Source organism: Phacochoerus africanus, chromosome 8 (assembly GCF_016906955.1).
Source record: "Phacochoerus africanus isolate WHEZ1 chromosome 8, ROS_Pafr_v1, whole genome shotgun sequence".
Taxonomy (NCBI): Eukaryota; Metazoa; Chordata; class Mammalia; order Artiodactyla; family Suidae; genus Phacochoerus; species Phacochoerus africanus.
Window position 1 is genome coordinate 106129035 of NC_062551.1, and position 24317 is coordinate 106153351.

Below are 24317 nucleotides of genomic sequence, written 5' to 3' on the forward strand. Positions count from 1 at the left end.
AGCAAGAACTTTGAGCAGATAAAATCTCTCCAGAACCAAGACTAATATTAAAACCATACAGAGTTTTAAAAATGGACTGTAGGGTTCTAATTCTTTTATATTGTTAATTCTCATCATTAATGTGAAGTTTCTCTTCTTTGAAGATTATCCAGATTGATTAGTTTTCTTCCTCCTCACACTCTCTTGCTTTTCACTTCAGAAAACAGGTAGAAGAAAGGTAAAAGATAAAACCTAACCTCAGTAATTTGTTAATTCTAGTTTTCATATTTATCTGTTATGAACTACTTGGATTTATCAGATAAGCCTCATTTTTTTGGCACCGTCTCTATTTCATCTGAAGGTTCTGATTTTTGTTGCGTTTTGAGTATGTTGCATCTGCTCATAAGTCAGACAATTTTCCATCAAGGCATAACTATCACGTCAAAAAGTAAGTTCCATAGAAGCAGTGGTTTTGTCTTCTTTGTTTGGGGCTAAAAACCTGGTACCCACAATAGTGCCTAGCACTTAGTAGCAAATAGTTCTGGATGAATGGACAGGTGGATAGATGCATGGATTGAAGGACAGATGCATGCATGTATGTATGCATGCATGGATGCGTGGATGGATGGCTGGATGGATGAATTTGAATAAAAAGGGTTGGCTTTAGGAATTTGGCGAACTAGGCAGTCATTGACATCTTTCTTTCTTTCTTTCTTTTTTTGCCTACAGCTCTAAGTGATTGGACAAATGCTTTCAAATGCAATCTATCTCTTTGGGGAGGGAGGGTTTGGCCACACCTGTGGCATGTGGAAATTCTCAGGTCAGGGATCGAACCCAAACCACAGCAGTTAATGCCAGATCCTTAACTGCTAGGCCACCAGGGAATTCCTAAATATGTTTTAAATAATTTATGAAATTATATTAATGTTTACATTTCTATAAAGTGATGGTAATAAACTCATTTATATAGAATTCCAAATTTTATGTAACTGACCAGAGATTGTGACTATCTCTTGTTCACCACTGTTTTTCCAGCGGTTAGCACCAGACCTAGCATATAGGCAAGTGCTCAATAAATTATCATGCTAAGTGAAGTTAGACAGTGAGACACCAACATCATATGCTATCACTTACATGTGGAATTTAAAAAAAGGACACAATGAACTTTATAGAACAGATACTGACTCACAGACTTGGAAAAACCTATGATTTCCAAAGGAGACAGGTTGTAGGGTGGGGGGATGTGTTGGGGGTTTGGGATGGAAAGGCTATAAAATTGGGTTGTGATGATCATTGTACAATTATAAATGTAATAAAATTCATTGAGTAATTTTAAAAAGGAAAAAATAATAATAATTGTTGACTGAATAATAGTAAATTGATCTGCCTGTTTCTAAATTTTATTGATTGATTGTTAGCATTCTAAGATTGGGACATTATGAGGAATTCTATCTTTAAACCTGGTGGTCTTCTTTCTCTCCTTATATATCTTTGTTAATTGTACAAAAAATTGGTTTGGGGTTTAAAAAGTGTGTATTATTTCAACCGTGAATTTATTTTCCGTTAGCTATTTATATATAGAGGCATTGTTCTTATGCAATGTGAAATGCCCTCATTCCTTGTCTGTAATAAGGGAGACAGGAAAGTTGACTGCCAATCAAGTAAAGGCTGACCTCTTATCTTCCAAACCTTCCTCATTTCTTCTTTCCCTATCTTCTTCAAGAAGATCACTCAAGTTTTATTTTGTTTGATTAACCTGAGTAGAATTGTTTGCATGTTAAATCTAAATGAATAATAAACTCATTTGAATAAAGAGGGGTTGATTAGAGAGGAAATGGACCTCTCAGGTAACTGAGAAAAGCACAGGTGGAGCTCTTAGAAATTAGAAAGTTGACAATGCCCTGAATTTACACATCTCTGTCTGGGCTGTCCTATCTGGAGACCAGCTTCCTCTTCACAATTCTGTTTGTTCTCTCCCACACCCTAGCTGACATAACCCCAACTTGGGTTCCGATTTTACAAAACCTTAAATATCCAGGGCTCAGTACCACCTGACTGGGTCAAATAGTCATCCATAGTCTAGTCAGCTATGTGGAGTCAAGTCCACATAGTGGCTAGGGTCAAAAACCAGGGCCAGTAGGTTAAGAATGGAGTATGTAGGAAAGAAATAACAGACATCTATCTCTAGGACCAAAATATTTCATAATTTTATGTCAGCTATATTAATTCTATCATATGATACTGTCCATTCTATTTCCTTTAACCATTATCCTTTCAGAGCATATCCTTTTAGAACATTTTCAAATTTTTAAGTTATTTTCAGTCTTTCACCATTTTAAAATAACTACTAATTTTTTTTTGGTAGCTTTTTTTTTCTCTTGAATTATTTCCTTGAAATTAGGATGCTATCAGACCAAAGAGTGAATATTTCTATGCTTGTTATACGTAAAAATATTGTAACAATGTACAAAGCTACCAGTAACTTTGTTTTTCTTCCTTTCAGGGTTTTCTGGAAACTGTATTGGCTGTGGAGAAAGAGGATTTCGGTATTTCACAGAATTTTCCAACCACATTAACTTGAAGCTCACCACCCAGCCAAAGAAGCAGAAGCACTTAAAGTACTACCTAGTCAGAAGCTCCCAGGGTGTACTGTCGAAGGGACCTCTTATCTGCTGGAAAGGTAGTGTCTGTCAGCTTCTGAGAGGGAATGGTAAGGGAATGTGGAAGTTATGACATTGACAAGTGACCCATACAGGGTTCAGAATTCAGGTGTGGAATCGAACAATATCCCAAGTTAAGAAGACTATCCAAAAATGTAAAGCCCTCTGGCAGGTTACCTCACTCCTTTCTGTTTTTAACAGAAACTCCTCAAGTTTGGGAAAGTGTGTGTCTCCTTGCATATGTCTCCTAGGAGTGGGGAATGCAGTACCAAGAGGGAAAATGGACTCTTTCAAGCTCTTCTGTTATTTAGAGAGGACCTCAAAGTGTCAGTGTCCTGGTCAGACACTCTCTCTACTTTATGTGGGTTCTTTGGTAATTCTCAAGCATTTATATTTTTCCTTTCTTTCCCTTTTTTTTTTTTTTTTTTTTTTTTTAGGGTCGCACATGATGCATAGGAATTTCCCAGGCTAGGGGTCTAATCAGAGCTACAGCTGCCAGCCACAACCATAGCCACAGCAATGCGGGATCCTAGCTGCATCTGCGATCTACACCACAGTTCACGGCAACACTGGATCCTTAACCCACTGAGCAAGGCCAAGCATCAAACCCATAACCTCATGGTTACTAGTCAGATTTGTTTCTACTGATCCACAATGGGAACTCCCTATATTATTTTTCTTTTAGAACTAAACAAACTTTAGAATAAATAATGCTCTCTTCTTCTTTTTTTTTTTTTTTTTTTTCTTTTTAGGACCGAACATGCAGCATATGGAAGTTACCAGGCTAGGGGTCGAATTGGAGCTATAGCTGCCGGCCTACATCACAGCCACAGCAACTCAGATCCAAGCTGCATCTGCGACCTATACTACAGCTCATGGCAACACTGGATCCTTAACCCACTGAGCAAGTGCCAGGGATAGAACTCACATCTTCATGGATCCTAGTTAGGTTCGTTAACCACTGAGCCATGACAAGAACTCCAATGCTCTCTTCTTAATACCTAGGGAAAGACACTATTAGGTTGACGAAGTTTTGTTTCTCTTCAATTAGGAAGAACTTAACTAACTTATTTATAGAAATGAATCCAGTTGAAACCTCACATCTCCTGTGGTTGACAAGATTTGTCACAAGTTCTGCTCATTGTTTAATTAATGCCATAGAACATCTAATCCTTACTCTTTTGAGCAGTTTCTTAGATGCTGAGGTTTTTCCCTCCATTATTAATACTATATTGTTAAAGATAATGGAATAATTGTCTTTAATGTTTCTGTTTGTTGTTTGTGCAAGATTTTGGTCTGACTATGAAAAAATAGCATAATAAATCCAAATGACAACTGTAGAGTTGTCTCAGAGTCCTTCACCATAATTACTCTTGGTTACATTTGTGGAGAAATTATCTAACTCCTTAGGAAATGGCCACATGTTCTGAGCCAAGGATCATCAGAACTTAATGCTTGTGACCGCAGAATGATAAGCATGGTGGATTATCAATACCTTCTTATCCTGATAAAGTCTAAAGAATTTTCCTCTAGAAAAATCATTTTAAATGTCATGAACCCTAATAAAAGAGTAAAAGTAGGATAAGTATCACATCGCTGCCTTTTAACTGCCATTTTTTAACTTTTATTTTGGTTGTGTAAAATATTTTTAAGTTCTTATTTAGTGCTCAGTGACAATTCATCTTTCCATAACATTTATGAAATAATTTGTGATACAATAATCCTGGGTGGCGTCTGAAGCCTCACACTTACAGCCATTGCTACTCTGGAATTGGAATTGTATATATGTATGTATACATATTTACAAATATATCAATATACATATATGTATGTAATACAGGTAATGTGGAGATATCCTTCTCAGCCATAATATAGTAGTTCTTCATGGAAGGTTATAGAAGACTGTCCCTAAATTTTGCACATATCTGATAAACTTGGAAACTCTCTAAAGGACCCACTATAATTAACTTTGTCATTTACAACCATTTGTGTTTCTTTTTCACATGCTATCTTTAAAGGCTAAGATAATATATAGTATACTTTACCTGGAAGTTATAGCCCCACAGGTTGTCACAGTATTCACTTTCCACCAGAATCAGTACAAAGTAGTATTAAAATATTACACCAAAAAAAAAAGAAAGAAAGAAAGAAAAAAGGAGTTCCCGTCGTGGTGCAGTGGTTAACGAATCCGACTAGGAACCATGAGGTTGCGGGTTTGGTCCCTGCCCTTGCTCAGTGGGTTAACGATCCGGCGTTGCCGTGAGCTGTGGTGTAGATTGCAGACGCGGCTCGGATCCCGCGTTGCTGTGGCTCTGGCGTAGGCCGGTGGCTACAGCTCCGATTCAACCCCTAGCCTGGGAACCTCCATATGCCACGGGAACGGCCCAAGAAATAGCAAAAAGACAAAAATAAAATAAAATAAAAAAAATAAAATATTACACCAGAGATCCCGTTGTGGCTCAGTGGTTAACGAATCCGACTAGGAACCATGAGGTTTCAGGTTAAATCCCTGCCCTTGCTCAGTGGGTTAAGGATCCGGTGTTGCCATGAGCTGTGGTGTAGGTCGCAGATGCGGCTTGGATCCTGCGTTGCTGTGGCTCTGGTGTAGGCCAGCGGCTACAGCTCCGATTGGACCCCTAGCCTTGGAACCTCCATATGCCGCGGGTGGGGCCCTAGAAAAGACCAAAAAAAAAAAAATATATATATATATATATTACACCATAGCCTAATTAATATCAACTCACTTAAAATGAAGCTTGGTTATGGCCACACTCGTGACATATGGAAGTTCTCTGGCCAGGGATCAAATGTGAACCATACCTGTGAGAACGCCAAATCCTTTAACCAATTGTGCCTGGCCAAGGATCGAACCCACACATCCACAGCCACCTGAGCCACATAGTCAGATTCTTAACCCATTGTGCTTCTGCAAGAACTCCAAGAAAAAATTTTTTACTGGTGTATTTGTTTCTTGGGGCTGGCTACCAAGCATGGTGGCTTAAACAAATTGATTCAACTCTAAAGGCTAAACGTCTGAAATTTGTAGGTGAGCGCAGAGTTGGTTCCTTCTGGAGGCTCTAGGGGGACAACATGGTCCAGGCTCCTCCTGGCTCCTACTGACAGTCTGCTGTCCCTGGCATTCCTGAGCTGGTGGATGCATCACTCCGTCTGCCTCCATCTTCATGTGTTCTCTCTGTGTGTTCTGTCTCTGAGGACAAGTCATCAGATTTAGAATCTACCTTGATCTAGTAGGATCTCATCTTAGCCAGTTACCTTACCACCTGCAAAGACCTTTTCAAATGGTCACATTCTGAGGTTCCAGGTGGACAAGAATTTTGGGAAGACTCTCATTCAACTCAGTGCAACGAGTAATCAAAGAAACCCCAATTACAACAGCAGAATAGTGTCCTGGTGACTATCAAGTCTATAGGTTTTAAATGACAGCTGATGAGGAAAATAAATTCACAGGGCTGACTTAAAGCTCAAGGTGCTGGAGTTCCCGTCGTGGCGCAGTGGTTAACAAATCCGACTAGGAACCATGAGGTTGCGGGTTCGGTCCCTGCCCTTGCTCAGTGGGTTGACGATCTGGCGTTGCCGTGAGCTGTGGTGTAGGTTGCAGACGCGGCTCGGATCCCGTGTTGCTGTGGCTCTGGTGTAGGCCCTGGGCTACAGCTCCAAGAGACCCCTAGCCCGGGAACCTCCATATGCTGCGGGAGTGGCCCAAAGAAATAGCAAAAAGACAAAAACAAAAAAACAAACAACAACAACAAAAAAGCTCAAGGTGCTGCTGTTTTTTTCTCTGAAGAATAAACGTTTCTATAAAATAAAATAAAATAAAATAAAATAAAATAAAATAAAATAAAATAAAATAAAATGAAGCTTGGTGGTGCATGATCAGTGATCACCTTCTATATTGTCCACCTTTAATAAGAACTGAGAACGAGAGTTCCCATCATGGCTCAGTGGTAACAAACCCGACTATTATACATGAGGACACGGGTTCAATCCCTAGCCTCACCTCACTTAGTGGGTTAAGGATCTGGTGTTGCCGTGAGCTATGGTGTAGGTCTCAGATGCAGCTTGGATCTAGTGGCTGTGTTTGTGGTGTAGGCTGGCAGCTCCAGCTCCAACCCTGAGCCTGGGAACTTCCATATGCCTCAGGTAGGGTCCTAAAAAGGCAAAAAACAAAAACAAAAACTGAGAATAATATAGAATTCAAGAATTTCTCATTTTTCTCTTCTGCCTATAAATTTTTCTTCGCTTCTGTTTTTGGATATAAATTAACGTTGAAGGCAGCCTGGATGGACTCTAGGTTATTATTCTACATTTAAATCAATCCTGGACAGGAGGTTAACTGGTGCTTGAAAGCTTATTATGTTTTTATAAATTATTGATATTTTAGCCTCAGTCTTACCCATAAATCTAGCATGACTATATTGGTTATGAGTAATTTTTCTCCTGGGAACTAGTCTGTGAGGAACAAAAGTGAGATTGTTCTTTGGAATCATTTCTTTGCCTTTCAAACATGACATCTGGCCTTAGGAAAACAAATTGTGTTCACCAGCTCAGCTTGAACAGTCTGTTGGAGTCAGGGATCTGTTGCAGAAAGTGGCTGCCACTTAAGGAACAGCAGTTTACTTTAGAGATTTTCTTATGGATTGTGTCCCCATCACCTGTTTTAACAGAATATTCTTCTCCTCACATAATGCGATTATTACTCCTTTCTAGAATGTAGAAGCCGACAATCCTCTACCACTTGCCACTCCATTAAACCAAACTCTTCAGTGTCATCAAGTGTGACCCCAGAAAATGGCACAACAAATGGATACAAATCAGGATTCATTCAGACAGGTATGGGGTTATATTCTTTCGGAATTTCAAGCAGCAGATATATATGTAATGAGGGGCTTTTTGAACTTACTATTGGCTGGTTTGACTAGAGATCTTTTTCAATAGAGGTATTATTTGAGTTACTATTAGAATTAGAACTCAGCCTTGAGAAGGCTCAGTCTGTGGGTGACCAGGACCCCAAATCCCAGCCTTGCCCATGCTAGGCGAGACATGGGGAAAGGAACTGACAGCTGGTAGGGAATTTAGCTCAAGCACAGGACCTGTCTCTTGAGGAGTCTCACAGGAGACAATAAGTAGAAATCCAGACATGAGAGAAGTCTGATCATGGCTATCAGATAGCATGTATTGGAGACATACTCATGAAGACTGAAGTTCTAGGGTAGGGCTCCAGTAAGCTTGCTTGATGTTATAGGCATTATTACACCAACTTGGATGCAAGTAAGGTCCTCAGCAGGACTGAGGATCACAATGGAAGAATCTAGGATCAAGTTTCAGGTAGTACAAGATAGGGACTTGGGTACAAATAACCAGATAAAATTTTAGTGCCTGAAACTAGGTTACAGTATCAGAGCAGGATCAGCAGAATGGCTGATCTGATACTGAACAGATAAATTACTAGCCTAAGCTTCTGAAAATTCCTCCAGTATAGGGGATTCCACTCAGGACAGGGATAAGACTCCAGAGGAACTGTTTCCAGGCGGCTAAAGGGCTGGAGGGCTATAACTGAAATAATCACTGCAGATAGTATTGGAGAAAATCATTTAGAACCAGTCTAGGTTATATCTTAGGCAAGAAGAAAAGAATTTTCAAAGAATTTGTGGGGAGTTCCTGTCGTGGTTCAGCAATAATGAACCTGATTAGTATCCATGAGGATTCAGGTTTGATACTTGGCCTTGCTCAGTGGGTTAAGGATCTGGCGTTGATGGGCTGGTAAATCGTTTCTACTTAATTTCAAGATGGAAGTGATTATTACAATATGTTAGCAACAATTGGAGTGATTATAAAGCTAACTATATTTTGGGCACTTCAGCTGAATCCATTTCATCCTGGATTTTTTTTTTTTTTTTTTTTTTTTGTTTTAGGGCCCCCTGAGGCACATGGAGGTTCCCAGACTAGGGGTCTAATAGAAGCTACAGCTGCCAGCCTACGCCACAGCCACAGCAATGCCAGATCCGAGCCTCATCTGTGACCTACACCACAGCTCATGACAATACCAAACCCTTAACCCACACTGAGCAAGGCCAGGGAGAGAACCCACAACCTCATGGTTCCTAGTCAGATTCGTTTCTGCTGCACCATGGCAGGAACTTCCATCTGGATTTTAAAAGTCTAACTTTTGGAGTTCCCGTCGTGGCTCAGTGGTTAAAAAAAAAAGAACTTGGGGCTAATGAAATGCAGTTTTACAACCACAGCATTAAAACTGAGTATTTACTTCATTCCAACAAAAATTTACCAAGTGTATATTATGTTCTCAGGCCCTTGTCAGGTGCCATAGGCAGGGTTCCAGTACTTGGCTGCTGGCTCTGCTGATTTAAAAACCTCTTGTATAAAAGATAGAAGAACGATATGTGGAAATGTATTTTGAAAATGAATACTGCTCTGAAGACAGGAATTCAAGATTCAGGCTTTAGCAAAGTCTCCCACAGTTGCCTATGAAGAGACATAGGCAAGGCACTGATTCACAATGAACACAAGTTGCCAAATACTGTGCCAATATTCTCATGTGACCCTTGTTGGGGTGAGCATGGTCATTTGACCGTGAAATGAACAATTAACTTTAGGTGCTATCCAGAGAACTTAATGGACAATAATGCCTTTAAAAGTAAAGCTTTGTGTCTAAACTTTCTTCTTGACAAATTATGTTTATGGAGTCTTCAACAATTATTTTTCTTACATATGGTCAATATAATAGACTATAAGAATTTCACATTAGCCTGTGATAGTATTGCAAGCATTAGAGAATGCAGCATCTCCTGAGATGATAGATATTCATCCTTCTTTAGGAGATTGCCTTCTTAATCTTCCATCAGTAGCTGCCTATAATTAACATTTCTTGGCCTGCAATGTAGGTATACACATTGCAAAGTATTTGAAGAAGGGATTAATTTACTATTTACACAGCTTTGTCTCACATTCCACCTGCCAAGCTCTGGACATTCTGTTCTGGTTGGCTTGCCTCTTATCTTTTGCATATTTTCTTTCAACATATTTGTGTCACTGAGAACTCAAATTTCGGCCAATGATCCCAGTAAATAGTTTATGCTTTTGACTGAAAGTGGTTATGTAGTTAACTGTGTAATATGCATACACCAGGCACATTCATGGAATTCAAGAGTAGATTTAAAAAAAAACTTTTCCTAACCCAAGATCTTGAAAGTTTCTCTTCCATGTTTTTTTCTAAACGTTTTATTGTTTTATCTCTTGTATTAATGTCTATGAGTCATTTTGAGTTAATTTTTGGGTATGGTATGAGGTGAACATCTAAGTTCATCTTTTTGAATGTGGATATCCAGTTGTCCCAGCATCACCTATTGAACAGGCTATCATTTTGTCAGTAAATTTCATTTATCAAAAAATCAATTGGTTATAAATACAAGGATTTTCTTCTGGAAAAATTGATAAAATGGAACTCATCAAAATTCAAAACTTTTACACTTCAAAAGACAACATTACAAAAATTAAAAGACAAGTGATAGACTAGAAAAAATACTTGAAAAACATATATTTAATAAAGCTTTTGTATCCAAAATTTACAAAGAACTCTTACAATTTAGTAGTAAAATGACAATCCAAGGGGCAGAGCCAACCCTAAGAGAAAGCGTTAAGTGCTCAAAGTTTTCCCTTCCCTGCAACCTCTTGGCCTTCTCTCCTTTGCCTTCTGACCACATCCAGTCCAGGCCTTGTTATTTTGTCTCCATCCACCCCCCTCCACCACCACTCCCCATACAACTCCTCTGTCCCTGGTGACAGCCGTTTAGAAAACAGTTTCCGTTATCATTTAACTGACCCTAAATGTAGTTTGTTTGTCCCTTTCCTCTTTTGATTTGTCAAAAGTGTAGCCTTTAGCTGCTACACTTCCTTGAAATCAGAATAATAAAAAATTCCTCTAACAGGTTTTTATAAACTTAGTTTCTCATGATTATTCAAATTATTACTTTGGCAAAACAGTCTTCTTTTTCCAGATGTGGTGGGAACCCTTTGACTGGCAGATTTGCCTACTCCCAATGAGGTGCTGAGAACATGTAGGCTTTTCCTTTACACTGTCAATTCCTTGGGCAGGGGTTGTATCTTTGCCTTCTTCCCCTATTCTACCACCAGAGCCTAGCATAGTATTTGGCCTGCTGAAGAGGCTCAATAAACATTTGATGAATGAATGCATGTGAGAGAGAGGGATGAAGGCCAATGACCATATTCCTCTGAGACAGGGCCATGAATGTGCCTGTGAGACTTCTGTCTGCAAAAGAGAAAATGTAGCTCTTTAGCAAATATAAGGAAGAATGACCCATTTTGTAGAAATGAAGAAACTGTAAGTAATAATAAGGAAAAGTCATTTTTGCCAGTTACATTAGTCACAATATTTCATTCTAAGTGATAATACACAGTGCTGGCAAGGATATGGTAAAACTGACAATCTCAGGAGTTCCCATGGTGGCTCAGCAGAAACGAATCTGACCAGCACCCATAAGGACACAAGTTCAATCCTGGCCTTGCTCAGTGAATTGAGGATCTGGTGTTGCCATGAACTGTGGTGTAGGTTACAGATGCGACTTGGAATCTGGCATTGCTGTGGCCGTGGTGAAGGCCAGTGGCTACAGCTCTGATTCCACCCCTTGCCTGGGAACCTCCATATGCCGTGGATGTATTTCCTTAAAAAAGAAAAGAAAATTGACAATCTTAGACAGGCTGGTAGAGGTAAACAGTGATATGACCTTTTAAGAAAGCAATTTGGCAATATGTAACAGGACCATTAAAAATATTTATATTCTCTACTCTAGTAATCTTACCTCAGAGGGCATAGCCAAGAAAATAACCTAAAAGGAAAATCAAGATATTCACTGAAGTTATTCTTTATATTAACAAAAAAGGAGAAGCAACCTTTTAATATAGAAACAATCAAATAAATCATAGCATTCTCACACAACAAAGAGAGTACTGGGAGACCAAAACAGCTAAAGTTCATTGGACCAAGTACCAGAAGGAAGAGAGAGAACCCTAGAGTTGTGCAGGTCAGCTGAAATGTTCATAGTACTGACTGATGCATGCATGTGAGGAAACTACTCAAGGCTGGTAAAAGTACCATCCAGAAGAATTAGAGAGAACAGTGCCCAGCATTCACACAGGGCCAGGAATAAAAACTTTCCAAACTTGATGAAAATTATAAACCCACAGGTCCAAGGAGTTCAGTAAACCCCCAGCACAGAAACATGTAAAAAACCACAACAAAGCACATCATAATAAAATTGCTTAAAACCAATAAAATAAAGAGAAGATCTTAAAAACAGCAAGAGGGAAAAAAAGAGCATTAGGCACAGAGGAATTAAAATAAGCATGGCATTATATTTCTAATGGGAAACAATACAAATAAGAGAGAGGAGGAGTTCCCACTGTGGTGCGGTGAATTAAGAATCCTATGTTGGGGAGTTCCCGTCGTGGCACAGTGGTTAACAAATCCGACTAGGAACCATGAGGTTGCGGGTTCAATCCCTGCCCTTGCTCAGTGGGTTAACGATCCAGCGTTGCCGTGAGCTGTGGTGTAGGTTGCAGACGCGGCTCGGATCCTGCATTGCTGTGTCTCTGGCATAGGCTGGCGGCCACAGCTCCGATTAGACCCCTACCCTGGGAACCTCCATATGCTGCAGGAGCGGCCCAAGAAATAGCAAAAAAAGACAAAAAAAAAAAGAATCCTATGTTGTCTCTAGAGCAGCTCTGATCACTACTGAGGCATGGGTTCAATCTCTGGCCCAAGCACAATGGGTTAAGGATCAGGTATTGCCTCAGCTATGGCACCTAGGTTGACGCTGTGGCTCAGATTCAGTCCCTGACCCAAGAACTTCTATATGCTGTGGGTGCAGCCAAAATAAATAAATATATATATATATATGACAGAGGAGCAACATCTTTAAAGTGCTGAAAGATATGAACTGTCAACCTAGAATTCTGTACTCAGCAAAAATGCTTTTCAAAAATGAAGGAGTTCCCATTGTGGCTCAGTGGGTTAAGAACCTGGCTTGTATCCAAGAGGATGCGGGTTTGATCCCTGGTCTTGCTCAGTGGGTTAAGGACTAGCACTGCCACAAGCTGTGACGTATGTCACAGATGCAGCTAAGAGTTGCTGTGACTGTGGTGTAGGCTGGCAGCTGCAGCTCCAATTCAACCCCTAGCCTGGAAACTTCCATATGCCTCAGTTAAGGCCGTGAGAAAAAAATGAAGGTGAAATATATTTTCAGACATAAAAAATATGGAAGAATTCATCAGCAGCAGATTAACACTGTGAAAAAAGCTAAAAGAAATCACTCATGTAGATGGACAATGATACCAGATAGAAGAAAATGTCAATCTTTACAAGGAATTGAAAAGTCCCTTCTCCCTAAGATCAAAGCAAGACAGACATGTCTGCTCTTACTACTTCTTTTCAGTATTGTACTGCAGGTTCTGCAGATTCTAGCCAGTGCATTCAAACAAGAAAAAAAAAAAAAATCCAGTTTGGAAGAGAAGTAAAACTGCCTTTATTCATAGACAATAGATTAACTATGCAGAAAATCCAATGAAAACTACAAAAATGCTGTTAGACTTGAATTTAGCAATTGCAGGATATAAAATCAGTATACAAATACCACTTGTATTTTGATATATCAGCAATGAACTATCAGAAATAAGATTTTTAAAATAAATGCCATTTATAATAGCATGAAAACAAAAATATTTAGGGATAAATCTGATAAAGGATGTGGAATAACTGTGGCCCTGAAAACTAGAAAACCATGCTGAAAGTAAAGGAAACCTGAATAAACTAGAGAGATATCTCTTGTTCATGGGTTGAAAGACTAATCTTATATAAGATGTCAGTTCTCTCCAAACTGACCTATAGATTCAACACAATCCAACTGAGAATCTCAGAGGCTTTTTTTTTCCCTTTTGTTAGAAGTTGAGAAGGTAATTCATTCATATGGAAATGCAAATGACTTAAAATAGCCAAAACAACTCTGAAAAAAGAAAAAAGTGGGAAGGTTAATGCTATCTGATTTCAAGGATTATTGTAAGGTGACAATACTCAGAACAGTATGGTACTGTGTAAAGATATACTACAAATAGATATGCTACAAATAGATCAATAGATTTCTACAGAAAGGTCTAGAAATAAACACACATGTATGTACCTTTAACAAAGGCACAAAACAATGCAGCGAAGAAAGGATACCTTTTCAATAAGTAGTTCTGGAATAATTGGATATCAATATCCAAAAACATGCACTTCAATGCATATCCTCTACCATATCCAAAATAACTCAAACGGGCCAGAGATCTAAATGTAATACTCAGAGTTTCCATCGTGGCTCAGTGGTTAACGAACCCAAATAGTAAGTAACCATGAGGTTTCGGGTTCAATCCCTGGCCTTGCTCTCAGTGGGTTCGATCCCCAGCCCTGGAACTTCCACATGCGGTGGGCACAGCCAAAATAAATAAATAAATAGTAATGAGCTACTGATACTCATAACAACATGGATGGATATCAAAATAATTAAGGTAACAATTCACTTGAAAAGAGCCAGACAAATGAAAAAGAATACTCTATTATTCTGTTTGTATAAAACTCTAGAAAATGCAAACTAATCTAAAGCAGATCAGTGATTGTTTGGAGATAGGAGAGCAAAGGAGACACAGGAGAGAAGAGTGACAAGGAGTCACAAGGAGATTTGGAAGTGATAAATATGTTACTGTTTTGATTGTGGTGAGTATTTCACAAGTATATACATAGGTCATAACTTATCAGATTGTATACTTTGTGTGTGCAGTTTATTGTCAGTTACCTTGGTAACTGTTTACCTTGGTAAATCAGTTTAAAAAATCAACAGCATAAGAATAGGTTAGGAAGATATCTGATTTAATATTAATTTTAGGGAGAATTATGTTTTAATTATCATGTTTTAATTAAGTGTTAGTCCCATTGGATGACATAAGTAAATGATGCAGTCTCAGAGTGCACTAATGGAAGTATTGTGTCTTATTAGAAGGACATTAGTCTAATTGCAGTTTAATATGAAAATGGGTTCCATGTGCTTTACTCGAAAGTGAAGCAAATTATGTAGTCTAAGTTTAATACAGGTACCAAGGGCAAAAAGAAAGCTTGTAAAGATTTAAGTTCTCCAACGTCTGGAAAACCCTTAACAAAATTTAGCACAACAAATATTTATTGAATATCAGCTGTTTTCTAGGCACTTGCTAACATGTTCATTGCTACCATGAGGTAGGTTGTAGTACCTTTTTGCAGATCATGAAACAGAATCTCAGAAAAGGTTAGTATTTGGCAAAAAAAAAGTGGCAGAATCAGAATTCAAACGGCATATGGAGGTTCTTGCTACTTAAATGGCTACTTTTTTAGAAATTGTGTTTTTTGTCTTTTTTTTTGTCTTGTTTTGCTTTTCAATCCCAGTGATTTTCAGGCAGAGAGTTACCCAACTATTACATAAAGAGGATAAGGAGGAGTTCCCACTGTGGCTCAGCGGGTTAAGAACCCAACTAGTATCCATGAGGTTCAATCCTTAGCCTTCCCTGGTGGGTTAAGGATCCGGCATTGCCATGAGCTGTGGTGTAGGTCGAAGATGTGGCTCAGATCTGGCGTTGCTGTGGATGTGGTGTAGGCCGGCGGCTGTAGCTCCAACTAGACCCCTAGCCTGGGAACCTCCATATGCCGAAGGTGCAGCCCTGAAAAAGTAAAAAAAATAAAATAAAAAGAAATCATTGCTTAAACCAAAGTAATGTAGATTTATTCTTACATTTTCTTCTAAGAGTTTCATAGTTTTAGCTCTTACATTTAGATCTATAACTATTTTTGGTTAATTTCTGTATATGGTATGAGAACAAGATCCACCTTCATTCTTATGTGTTTGGATATCCAGTTGTCCCATAACCATTTATTGAAAAGATTGTTTTTATACATTGAATTTTCTTGGCACTCTTGTCAAAATCCAATTGCCCATTAAATGTAAGGTTTTATTTCTAGATTTTCAATGCTATTCCAGTGATCTGTGTGTCCATCCTTATGCCAATGCCACATCGCATGATAGTTGTATCTTTGTATGAAATTTTGAAATAGGTGTGAATCCTCTAGCTTTATTTTTTCTTTTTTGAGATTGTTTTGGCTACTCCAGGGTCCTTGCATTTCCATATCAATTTTAGGATTAACTTGTCAATTTCTACAAAGAAACCACCTAGAATTTTTTTTTTGTCTTTTTGCCATTTCTCAGGCCGCTCCCGCGGCATATGGAGGTTCCCAGGCTAGGGGTCGAATCGGAGCTGTAGCCACCAGCCTACACCAGAGCCACAGCAACACGGGATCTGAGCCGTGTCTGCAACCTATAGCACAGCTCACGGCAACGCCAGATCCTTAATCCACTGAGCAAGGCCAGGGATTGAACCTGAAACCTCATAGTTCCTAATCGGATTCGTTAACCACTGAGCCACAATGGGAACTCCCCAGCTAGAATTTTGATGCGCCTTGCACTGAATCTTTAGAACAATTTGTGATGAGTTGCTATATTAACAATATTAAGTCTTCTGATCCATGAGGATGGAATGTCTTTCCATTTATTTAGATCTTTAAAAATTTCTTTTAACAACATTTTGTAGTTTTCAGAGTGTAAGTTTTATACTTCTCTTATTAAATTTATTCTGAAGTAATTATTTTTCTGATGCTATTGTAAGTGAAAGTTTTATCTTAATTTTATTTTTGTGTTGTTCATTGTAAGTGCATAGAAATGCAATTGAGGGAGTTCCCATATTGGCTCAGTGGAAGCTAATCTTTTTTTTTTTTTTTTGTCTTTTTAGGGCCACATCTATGGCATATGAAGATACCCAGGCTAGGGGTCTAATCGGAGCTATGGCTGCCAGCCTATGCCAGAGCCACAGCAACGCCAGATCCGAGCCGAGTCTTCGACCTATACCACAGCTCACGGCAATGCCGGATCCTTAACCCACTGAGAGAGGCCAGGGATCGAACCCACAACCTCATGGTTCCTAGTCAGATTCGTTTCTGCTGAGCCACGACAGAAACTCCTCAGCGGAAACGAATCTGACTAGCATCCATGAGGACACAAGTTTGATATCTGGCCTTGCTCAGTGGGTTAAGGATCCAGCATTGCCCTGAGCTCTGGTGTAGGTCGCAGATGCAGCTCAGATCCAGCGTGGCTGTGGCTGTGGCTGTGGTATAGACCAGTGGCTCCAGCTCTGATTCAACCCCTAGCCTGGGAATCTCCATATGCCACAATGCAGCCCTAAAAAGACATATATATATGCAGCTGAGGAGTTCCCATCATGGCTCAGCAGTAACAAACCTGACTAGTATCCATGAGGATACAGGTTTGATTCCTGGCCCTGCTCAGTGGGTTAAGGATCCTGCTCTGAACTGTGGTGTAGGTCACAGATGCGGATTGGATCTGGCATTGCTGTGGCTGTGGTATAGGCCAGCAGCTACAGCTCTGATTCGACCCCTAGCCTGGGAACGTCCATATGCCATGGGCACAGCCCCAAAAAGACAAAAAAAAAAAAAAAAAGAAAAAAGAAAAAGAAAAAAGAAAGAGGAGTTCCCGTCGCGGCGCAGTGGTTAACAAATCCAACTAGGAACCACGAGGTTGCGGGTTCGGTCCCTGCCCTTGCTCAGTGGGTTGACGATCTGGCGCTGCTGTGAGCTGTGGTGTAGGTTGGAGACACGGCTCGGATCCTGCGTTGCTGTGGCTCTGGCACAGGCCGGTGGCTACAGCTCCGATTCGACCCCTAGCCTGGGAACCTCCATATGCCACTGGAGCGGCCCAAGAAATAGCAAAAAAAAAAAAAAAAGAAAGAAAGAAAGAAATTCGATTGACTTTTGTATATTGATCGTATTTCCTGCAACTTTGGCAAACTCATTTATTAGCTTTAGTAGTGTTGTAGTGTATTCCTTAGTATTTTCTTTTTGTTCTTTTCATCTGAATCATCTAATTTTATGTCTATATGAGTTAGGTAGGGCTGCCATGACAAAACGGCACAGACCAAGTGGCTTAAACAGCTAAAATTTATTTTCTTGCCGTTCTGGAGATTGCAAGTCCAAGATCGTTGTGAAACAGGGTTGTGTTTTCTGAGGCCTCTCTACTTGGCTTGCAGATAGCCAGCTGCCTTCCTGCTATCCTCACATGGCCTTTTCCCTGTGCCTGCACATCCGTGGTGTCTCTTCCTCTTCTTATAAGGACACCATCATAGTAGATTAAGTCTTCACCCTTATGACCTCATTTAATCTTAATTACTTAGGGACCCTATCTCCAAATACTGTCACATTCTAAGGCACTGAGGACTAAGGCTTCAATATATGTTTTGTGGAGACAGAGGAACAATTCAGTCCAAAATAAAGGCATGTAATTGTTCATAGTATTTCTCTATAATTCTTTTTATTTCTGTAAGGTTGCTAGCAATGCCTTCTTTTTCACTCTTGACTTTAGTAGTTAGCACCTTTTATCTTGGTCAGTCCAACCAGAGATTTCTCAATTTTGTTGATCTACTCGAAGAACAAACTTTTGGTTTTGTTGCTTTTGACTATTGTTTCTCTAGTCCTTACCTCATTCATTGCTGTTCTAGTCTTTGCTTATTTTGGGTTTACTTTGTCCATTTTCTAGGTTTTGTGGGGGTTTTTGTCTTTTTTTTTTTTTTTTTTTTTGTCTTTTTAGGACTGCACCCACAGCATATGCAGGTTTCCAGGCTAGGAGTTGAATTGGAGCTGTAGCTTTCCACCTACACCGCAGCTACAGCAACCCCAGATCCGAGCCTGTCTGTGACCTATACCACAGCTCATGGCAATGCCAGATCCTTAACCCACTGAGCGAGGCCAGGTACCAAACTTTCATCCTCATGGATGCTAGTCAGATTGGTTTCCACTGAGCCACAACAGGAACTCCTTCTTTTTCTAGTTTTTTAAGGTAGAGGTTAGGTTACTTATTTGAGATTTTATTCTTTTTTAATATAGGCATTTACAGCCACAGATTTTCCTCCAAATACTTTTTTAATAGCATCTTACAAGTTTTCAACTGTGGTGTTTTCATTTTTGTTTATCTTAAAGTGATATCTAATTTCTCTTGTGATTTCTTTTATCCATTGGTTATTTAGTAGTACCTGGTTTAATTTCCATATATTTGTGAATTTCTCAAATTTTCGTCTGTTATTGATTGCACATTTGATTCCAGTGAGGTTAAAGGATGTATTTTGTATGATTTTAATCCTTTTAATTTTATCAAGGCTTGTTTTATCACCTATGTCTAACCTATCCTTTCCCTGTGCAATAAAAAGGAATCTGTATTTCTGCTTTTGTTGGGGGAATATTCTGTTGATATCAGTTAAGTATAATTTGTGTATAGTGTTGCTGGAGTCTTCTATTTCCTTCTTGATGGTCTCCCTAGTTATTCTATGCATTATTGAAAATGAAGTACTGACATCTCAAACTATCATCATCAAATTGCATATTTCTCTCTTCCATTATGTCATGATCTGCTTTGTGAATTTGGGGCTCTGTTGTTAGGTACATATGTGTTTATGATTGATATGTCTTCTGTTTGTATGACCCTTTTATCATTATAAAATATCCTTTTTCTTCTCAAGTAATAATTTTTGTCTTAAAGGCTACTTTTTTCTGGTATTAGTATAGTCACACAAGGTCTCTTCTGGCTACTGTTTGCATTGTTATAGTGTGTTTTGCCATACAGAATTTTTTAATTGTAGCTGAATATATAAATTTTTGATGACATCTGGATATTGAGCAATAGTTTGGCTTTTTTTCCATTTTAAGGTGATAATTAACTCTCCCATGTTGTCTTATATTATTTCTATATCTCCAATTTTTAGGTTTATATCTTTGGTCCATTTGATTTTGTTTGCTACTTAGTGTAAGGTGTGGATCCAACTTAATTTTTTCTTACATATTCAGTTTGCCTTAGCACAGTTTATTGAATGGTTCATTTTCATTGATGCTTTGAGCTGCTAACTTTATCTTATACTAAATTCTCTTGTGTATTTGCATCTATTTCTTACCCTCTTTTTTGTTCCATTGTTCTGTTTATTAATGTCCTAGTACCACAGTATTTTATAGACTAAGGTTTTAATAATGTCTTATTATATCATCATGTTAGCCTCTTCTAATTTCTCTTATTTTTCAGAATGTTTCTTGCTATTCTTGTGTATATTTTTATATCAACATTACATAAATTCACCTACTTAAATATTCTAATAATTATAATTGTAATTCTAATATATCTAACCTGTTGGCATCTTTCTAGGATCATATGAAATTTATAAATTAACTTTGGGCGTCTTCTTTTTTTTTTTTTGTCTTTTGTCTTTTTTGTTGTTGTTGTTGTTGTTGCTATTTCTTGCGCCGCTCCTGCGGCATATGGAGGTTCCCAGGCTAGGGGTCGAATCGGAGCTGTAGCCACCGGCCTACGCCAGAGCCACAGCAACGCGGGATCCGAGCCACGTCTGCAGTCTACACCACAGCTCACGGCAACACCGGATCTTTAACCCACTGAGCAAGGGCAGGGACCGAACCGGCAACCTCATGGTTCCTAGTCGGATTCGTTAACCACTGCGCCACGACGGGAACTCCTGATTGGGCATCTTCTTGACATTGAATATTTCTACTCTGAAACATGGTGTGTCGACATTTTTTCAGGTCTATTTTCATGATCTTCAGAAATATTCTTTTAATTTTTAAAAATCTTTAATATGAAAAGTTAAAATACATATAAAAGTAGAATAATATAATGTACCTTTATCATGGACTTAGCACCCAACTTCAATAACTATGAACATATGGCCATATTATTTCAATCTTACTGCCTCTCTCCCCTTCTTTCTCAATATTTTAAAACAAATCCCAAATATTGTATTAAAAGTATTACTATTTTTCTTCATATAGTTGTGAACATTTTTATTAATCTTATTCCTAGGCATTTTATCCATTGGTGATTGTTTTTATATATGGAGTTTTATTTCTGTACATTGGCTTTTGTACCCTTTTGTAACTTTTAAAATAATGGTCTATGCTAATTTGAATTCACTGTTTTGAAAAAATCACCACCCTTCATAATTTGTTAAACAAATTTCACCTGTATACTTACCTAGACTGTTTGAAATAGGATAAAATTCTAGGTTTAAACTAGTGTAGTAAGCTACTTAGTCTTGCACCAAACAATATATTTGCAGCCTGAAACATGATGACCAACCTGTGTAATGACATGGCAAACTTACCTAGGATTCCTATTTTGTAAGTTCTCTGTTAATACCTAAAAAACTTGACCTGTCACAGTTTCTTGTGACTTTATAATGATGTGCGCGCAGTTGTTGATCTCCGCTCTTCCTGTCCACCTTAAAATCACGCCCTTGGAGTTCCTGTCGTGGCTCAGCAGTTAATGAGCCCAACTAGCATTCATGAGCACATAGGTTTGATCCCTGGCCTCGCTCAGTGGGTTAAGGATCTGGCATTGCCATGAGCTATGGTGTAGGTCATAGATGCAGCTGGGATCTGGCGTTGCTGTGGCTGTGGTGTAGGCCGGCAACTGTAGCTTCAGTTTGACCCCTAGCCTGGGAACCTCCATTTGCGGGTGTGGCTCTAAAAAGACAAAAAGGCCCCTCCCCCCCAAAAAATTAACTCCCTGGTGGTAAGTCAGGCCCTCAGAGAGGTGCATTAATTCTTCAGAGCCAGTAGGGAACTATTTCAATCTTTGGGGTTCTTATGAGAAGCACTGGTTAGATATATTAGGAATCGCATTGTGGACTGAGTACTAATTTTTTAGATAATTTTGAATGTAGCACCATCAGTATCCTACTCTCTAGAACACTGTGTTTGAATCTTGGAGAGTTTTAATGGTCTCTTTGACACTTTTCCTTGTTACCTGCCTATGCTATTCTGCTGGGGTGGAGTCAGGGATTTGGAGTCTGTCCTACTCATTTTGGAAAACTCTAATTGGCTTGAGTCTTCATCTCTCCCACAGCCTGCTTCTGAAGTGGCATGTGGTTTTTTTCTGGGCTGAATTATTTTGTAAGTCTAAATAGGAACTTTCCTTTTGGCTGTACAAAAAGAAAGTAAAGTATTACATAAGTAAAATTCTAGTGTAGGGGTTCTGGTTGTGGCTCAGCCGAAACAAATCTGACTAGTATCCATGAGGACACAGGTTTGATCCCTGTCCTTGCTCAGTGAGTTAGGGATCCATTGTTGCCCTGTGCTGTAGTGTAGGTTGCAGATGCAGCTCCAATTTGACCTCTAGCCTGAGAACCTCCATATGCCTCGAGTGCGGTCCTAAAAAAATAAATAAAATAAAAATTCTAGTTTATTCCAAATATTAAAAAACTTTCTTCAGAGAAACTTTCTTTCCCTGACATTGCAATGACTTAGATTCCATGACACTTTTTAAGTGGAAAATTCATCTGGATAGAGATAAATATATCTCACTAAAATATGGCTTTAGAGGAAACTGTGGCAACAGTTTTAATAACACACAGGATGATATCCTTCATGCCATATCATACGACTTTGACAGAGTTAAATGGCTTCCATTATTTAAGGTAATAAATAATACCAACCTTGAGTTCATATTGGGATTAAGTGTATTGATATATTTAAAGTGCTTAGACCCAACACGTAGTACCTGGTAGTAAGTGTTTGTTAAATACATAAAAGGAAAGTAAAACCTTAGTACAGAGAAATGGACTTTCTTAAAATAGGTCAAAGGAAAAATTGAAATTCTACAATCTACTCTCTCTCATCTCACTCTTGTTGAATTAACTTCCTTCCTGCATCTATAAATAGTTTCTAATTTGAACATCCTCTTTCATTTTAAAGATTCACCGGTTCTCAGTCCAGCTAATTCTGCAATCAATTTAAGTGGAGCTCAGGACCTGACCCGGAATAAGAATGTTGTGAAGCCACTGGCTTTGTCTTTGCAGGTTGTAGGGAAGACTTTTGCTGCAGGTGATGTTTCCCTCACTTATATTTCTTTGGTAAATACATAGTCTCTAAAAGACTTGTGTGAAATTTAATTGACAGTTTGGTAGAAGGAAACAGAAGCTCCTTCTTTGCCAGTTGAAAACAAAATTGGGGTTATCTACAATAACACATTATTATACAAAGCTTTGTGTTTTCTGTGTTATATCCAGAAGAATCAATGAATAACATTTACCTCACAGGGGAGACAAAGCATGTTTATTCTATTCAATAAACATTTCTTGGTTACCTGCTCTGATGAGGAACTTGAGACACAAAGATAAATAAGGCTTAATTCCTGATCTCTCATGTACTTGTAACCTACTTGAGGAAATAGACCTTTAAGAAGATATTTTCAGCACACTGCAGTAAATACATAATATCCTAGCAGAGTGCAGAGGAGGGGATTTTAGCCCAACATTTTAAGGAGTAATCAAGAACAGGTTCTTAGAGAAGCTTGGTCTTGAGCTATACAGAGATACTCACTGTACAAAGGAATGGGATAAAGACTTTTCAAATACAGGAAAAAGCAGGAACAAAGCTTGAATGGAAAAGGAAAGGAAAGAAGCAGCATGTTATACGCAGGGATTTCCAGTAGTTTGGACTCGTTAGGGCCATACAATGTAAAACTCAAGCTGTAGCAGGAGGTGAGCAAGAGGTGGACAAGGGAAACATCACAGGCGGTCAGGCTAAGAAGCATGGATTTTACTCTTTAACATATGGGACAGAGGAGTGACATGGTCTGATTTTAACTGAAGCTTCGGCAGCAAAAAGATAAGTGATGGGAATGCTAACTGTAGGTCCTTTCAATAATGGGAGAAATGAGGAGATCCTTAACTAGAGCGAAAATAAGTTGGAAAGGAAACGGACTGGCAAACTACTCAGGAAGTAAAATCAGCAGACTTGATTGATTAACATGAGCACGAAGCAGAAGAAGGGTTCTCAGTTGAGGTCTGTCTTTCTGGGCTAATGGTGATACCATTGCTTGGGATAAGCAATAAAGCAGGAGGAGCAGGTTTCCCAGGAGGAGATTGCAAGTTCAGTTTTGGATATGTTGAGTTTGAAATCCCCATGAGACATCCAAGTGGAGCTACTCAACAGTCATTTATTTATACACACAAAGCAGGACTAATAATATAAAGTTGAGCCACCAGCATATGGTTAAAATCAGCAGGGTAAACAGTACCAGTCAAGAAGAAATGTATAGTAAGACAAACTAAACTGTAAACTAAAGGTAAAATCCTAGAAAATTCTAGTGTTTAAGGAAAAGAAATGGTAAGAGAGACAGAAGAAGAATGAGGAGAAAGAGAACCTTTCGTTCTTGGAAATTTTCCAACAGCTGGACATCTTAATTCATCCAGAACACTGTTGTTCTTACTCTGGTCCAACAATTCTTGCAGAATCTGCCTTCTGGTTAGATTATAGACTGAAACAAACTGAATCCAAGTTTTTACAACATAAAAGAAAAAATTAATGAAATTATGGATCTTAGCAGAAATCATGATGGTTGCTAAAATCATTAAGTGAGAGCCTAAAGAACAACTTTATAACTTGAGGATTAGGCTAACGACTCTTAAACCCACTGATCAATCTTAACATCACAAGAAGAGAGA

At 38.8% G+C, this 24317-nt stretch overlaps 1 protein-coding gene across 1 annotated transcript in view; it reads left to right on the forward strand.

Annotated features, from left to right (window-relative positions):
• The window catches only part of GREB1L (GREB1 like retinoic acid receptor coactivator), a 268658-nt gene that overhangs the window by 164448 nt on the left and 79893 nt on the right, over nt 1-24317 (forward strand). Inside the window, exons 6-8 of the mRNA XM_047793881.1 lie at nt 2483-2659; nt 7368-7490; nt 22564-22692. Of these exons, the coding sequence (XP_047649837.1) occupies nt 2483-2659; nt 7368-7490; nt 22564-22692 (429 nt within the window). The remainder of the gene's footprint in view (nt 1-2482; nt 2660-7367; nt 7491-22563; nt 22693-24317) is intronic.